This window comes from Cebus imitator, unplaced genomic scaffold (assembly GCF_001604975.1).
Source record: "Cebus imitator isolate Cc_AM_T3 unplaced genomic scaffold, Cebus_imitator-1.0 Scaffold581, whole genome shotgun sequence".
In the NCBI taxonomy this organism is placed as follows: Eukaryota; Metazoa; Chordata; class Mammalia; order Primates; family Cebidae; genus Cebus; species Cebus imitator.
The window spans coordinates 777,610-781,260 of NW_016107896.1; the positions used below are offsets into that span (position 1 = coordinate 777,610).

A 3,651-nucleotide genomic window follows, 5' to 3' on the forward strand; every position below is an offset into this window, starting at 1 on the left:
GATCATTAAAAAATCTGGAGACAACAGATGCTGGAGAGGATGTGGAGAAATAGGAACACTTTTACACTGTTGGTGGGAGTGTAAATTAGTTCAATCATTGTGGAAGACAGTGTGGCAATTCCTCAAGGACCTAGAAATAGAAATTTCATTTGACCCAGCAATCCCATTACTGGGTATATATCCAAAGGAGTATAAATCGTTCTATTATAAAGACACATGCACACAATGTTCACTGCAGCACTGTTTACAACAGCAAAGACCTGGAACCAACCCAAATGCCCATCGATGATAGACTGCACAGGGAAAACGTGGAACATATACACCATGGAATACTATGCAGCCATCCAAAACGATGAGTTAGTGTCCTTTGCAGGGACATGGATGAACCTGGAAACCATCATTCTCAGCAAACTGACACAAGAACAGAAAATCAAACACCACATGTTCTCACTCACAGGAGGGGATGAACAATGAGAACACATGGACACAGGGAGGGGAGCATCACACACTGGGGTCTGTGAGGGGGATCTACGGGAGGGACACCTGGGGGTGGGGAGTTGGGGATAGATAACATGGGGAGAAACGCCAGATATAGGTGATGGGGAGGAAGGCAGCAAACCACACTGCCATGTATGTACCTACACAACAATCTTGCATGTTCTTCACATGTACCCCAAAACCAAAAATGCAATAAAATATATATTTTAAAAAAAATAAAATTTTTTTTTTAATTAAAAAAAGATACAGAACAATTCCATCAGTCACCTCTAAAAAAATTTCCCTGCTACTCAGCAACCATTGGTCAGGTTTTCTTGTCCTTATAGTTTCGCCTTTCCCAGAACACAATATAACTTGAATCATGTAGTATGTAGCCTTCTGGGTCAGGGATGGGGCTTCCTTCACTTAGCAAAATGCTGCTGAGATTCATCCATGTTGTTGCCATTAGTAGTCTGTCCCTTTTTATCGATAAGTAGTATGTTATTGTATGGACATGCCGTATTTTGTTTATACACTTAGCAGCTGAAGGTCATGTGAGTTATCTCCTGTTTTTGGAGATCATGAATAAAGCCACTGAGCAGGAGATTTAAGGGTAGGGAATGGGTCAGTTTTCTGAAAAGTCTCTAACACATATCTCTTTTTTTTCTTTTTTTGGAAAAAGGATGTCTCTGTATTGCCCAGGCTGAAGTGCAGTGGTGCACGTGAGGCTCACTAAAGCCTCAACCTTTCACACTACAGGCTCAGCCTCTCTACTATCTGGAACTACAAGTGCATGCTACCAGGAAGGGCTAATTTATTTTTATTTTTAGTAGAGATGGGATCTGTGTTGCCCAGGACAGTCTCGAACTCCTGGGCTCAAGCGATCCTCCCACCTCAGCCTCCTAAATTGTTGGGATTACAGGCGTGAGTCACTGCACCCAGCCCTTCATCACACGTCTAATCTCACAACAATCGTCAGAGGTAGATGTAACAGGTGTTACTGTTACTAACTCCATTTAACAGATGAAAAACACTGAACCAAATAGAAGTGAAAAATTGGGCTTTTAAAATGGATTTTCAAGGCCAGGTGTGGTGGCTCACACCAATAATCCTAACATTTTGGGAGGCCAAGGCAGAGGATCACTTGAGTCCAGGAGTTCAAGACCAGCCTGGGCAACAAGGCAAAACCCTGTCTCTACCAAAAATACAAAACAAAATAAGCTGGGCATGGTAGTGCGCACCTGTAGTCCCACCTACTCAGGAGGCTGAGATGGGAGGATGATTTGAGCCCAGGAGGCAGAGGCTGCAGTGAGCTGAGATTGTACCACTGAACTTCAGCCTGTGTGACACAGCGAGAATGTGTCTCAAAAAAAAAAATAATAATAATAATAATAATAATAAAATGAGGCTGGGCGCAGTGGATCATGCCTGTAATCCCAGCACTTTGGTAGGCTGAGGCAGGCGGATCACCTGAGGTCAGGAGTTCAAGACCAGCCTGACCAACATGGAGAAACCCTGTCTCTACCAAATATACAAAATTAGCCAGGCATGGTGGCACATGCCTATAATCCTAGCTATACAGGAGGCTGAGGCAGGAGAATCACTTGAATCCGGGAGGTGGAGGTTGCAGTGAGCAGAGATCACGCCATTGCACTCCAGCCTGGGTGACACAGCGAGACTCCATCTCAGAAATAAAGAAAGAAATCAGTAATAAAATGAATTTTCATATAGTTTGGTATGGTTCAGTAAGTTTCAGCAGGCAGACTCTCAGGGTAAGATGGATTGTTATATATATATTCATACATATATAAAAATACGTGTACTTAAGCCGGGTGCAATGGCTCATGCCTGTAATCCCAGCACTTTGGGAGGCTGAGGTGGGTGGATCACCTGGGGTCAGAAGTTTGAGACCAGCCTGGCCAACATGGTGAAACCCCATCTCTATTTTTTTAAAAAAAGTGTATTTATATGCTTTATTTATATATTTATTTATTTTAGCAGAGACAGGGTCTCCCTATGTTGCCAGGCTGGTCTCAGACTCCTGAGCTCAAGCAATCTTCCCACCTCAGCTTCCCAAAGTGCTCACATTGCAGGTGTGAGCCACCACAACTGGTCTCATAAGGAGAATTAAAGGAACTCTCTACTACGATGTCCCTTCTCCCAATCCCTTTCCCCGTGTAGAAGAGGGTTCTGTTGAGTGACTGGCATTTGCTTATATTTCTCAGAGCTATGCCCAGTGTAATAGAAAATGTACCAGCTCAAGAGCCCAGGGATTTCAGTTCCAGGCCAAACTCATCCATTAACCTAGAGTCAGTCAAGCCTCTCTGGATTTCAGATTCTTCATCTGAATAATGTAGACAACACTTATCCCATAGTACATGACAAAGATGATCCATGACAGTGAAGAAGTTAGTTTCCCTTCAGATATTAAGAATGAGGGCCAGGCACACTGGCTCATGCCTGTAATCCCAGCACTTTGAAAGGCCAAGGCATGCAGATCACAAGGTCAGGACCAGTGTGGCCAAGAGACCAGCCTGGCCAGTATGGTGAAACCCCGTCTCTACTAAAAATACAAAAATGAGCCGGGTGTGGTGGCAGGGTGTAATCCCAGCTACTCGGGAGGCTGAGGCAGGATAATTGCTTAAACCCAGAAGGCGGAGGTTGCAGTGAGCCAAGATTTTGCCACTGAACTCTAGACTGGGTGACAGAGCAAGGCTCCAACTCAAAAAAAAAAAAAAAAAAGAGATTAGAGAGGCCCTTCATTCCTCCTTGAAGAACACCTGATGTACCTGAACTCTTTGTTGGTGACGGGAAATATGTCAATGGCAAAGGGTTTCACTGTCACCTCCCGCACAGGCCCTTCACCATCTCTGCTGTCTGGGGAATTTGTTCCCATCAGGAATCTCCCACCTGGCAGTTGGACCATCCTAGCAGCCTGTCCATTTCCTGCAGAGAAAAAAGAGAGCTATCAGTAATACATGCACACATACAAAACAAGTGGTAATATTTGGGTCGTATGCAATACTCATGATAGTATAACAAAACAAACAAAAAAACATGGAGGCCTAAAAATCTAGCTTTAAATTCCTTTTGTGTTTTGTTTGTTTGGCTTCACATTCTTGTCTGCCACTTAATTTGCTGGGAAACCTTAGGCAAATTACTTAATCTGAGATT

The 3,651-nt window shown here is 43.7% G+C and overlaps 1 protein-coding gene across 5 annotated transcripts in view; it reads right to left on the reverse strand.

Annotated features, from left to right (window-relative positions):
* SUMF2 (sulfatase modifying factor 2) overlaps window positions 1–3,651 on the reverse strand; it is a 19,972-nt gene that overhangs the window by 13,797 nt on the left and 2,524 nt on the right. For all 5 annotated transcript variants that reach the window (XM_017516371.2, XM_037734193.1, XM_037734191.1 and 2 more), the window contains exon 2: window positions 3,267–3,423. In XM_017516371.2, coding sequence (XP_017371860.1) covers window positions 3,267–3,423 — 157 coding nt within the window. The remainder of the gene's footprint in view (window positions 1–3,266; window positions 3,424–3,651) is intronic.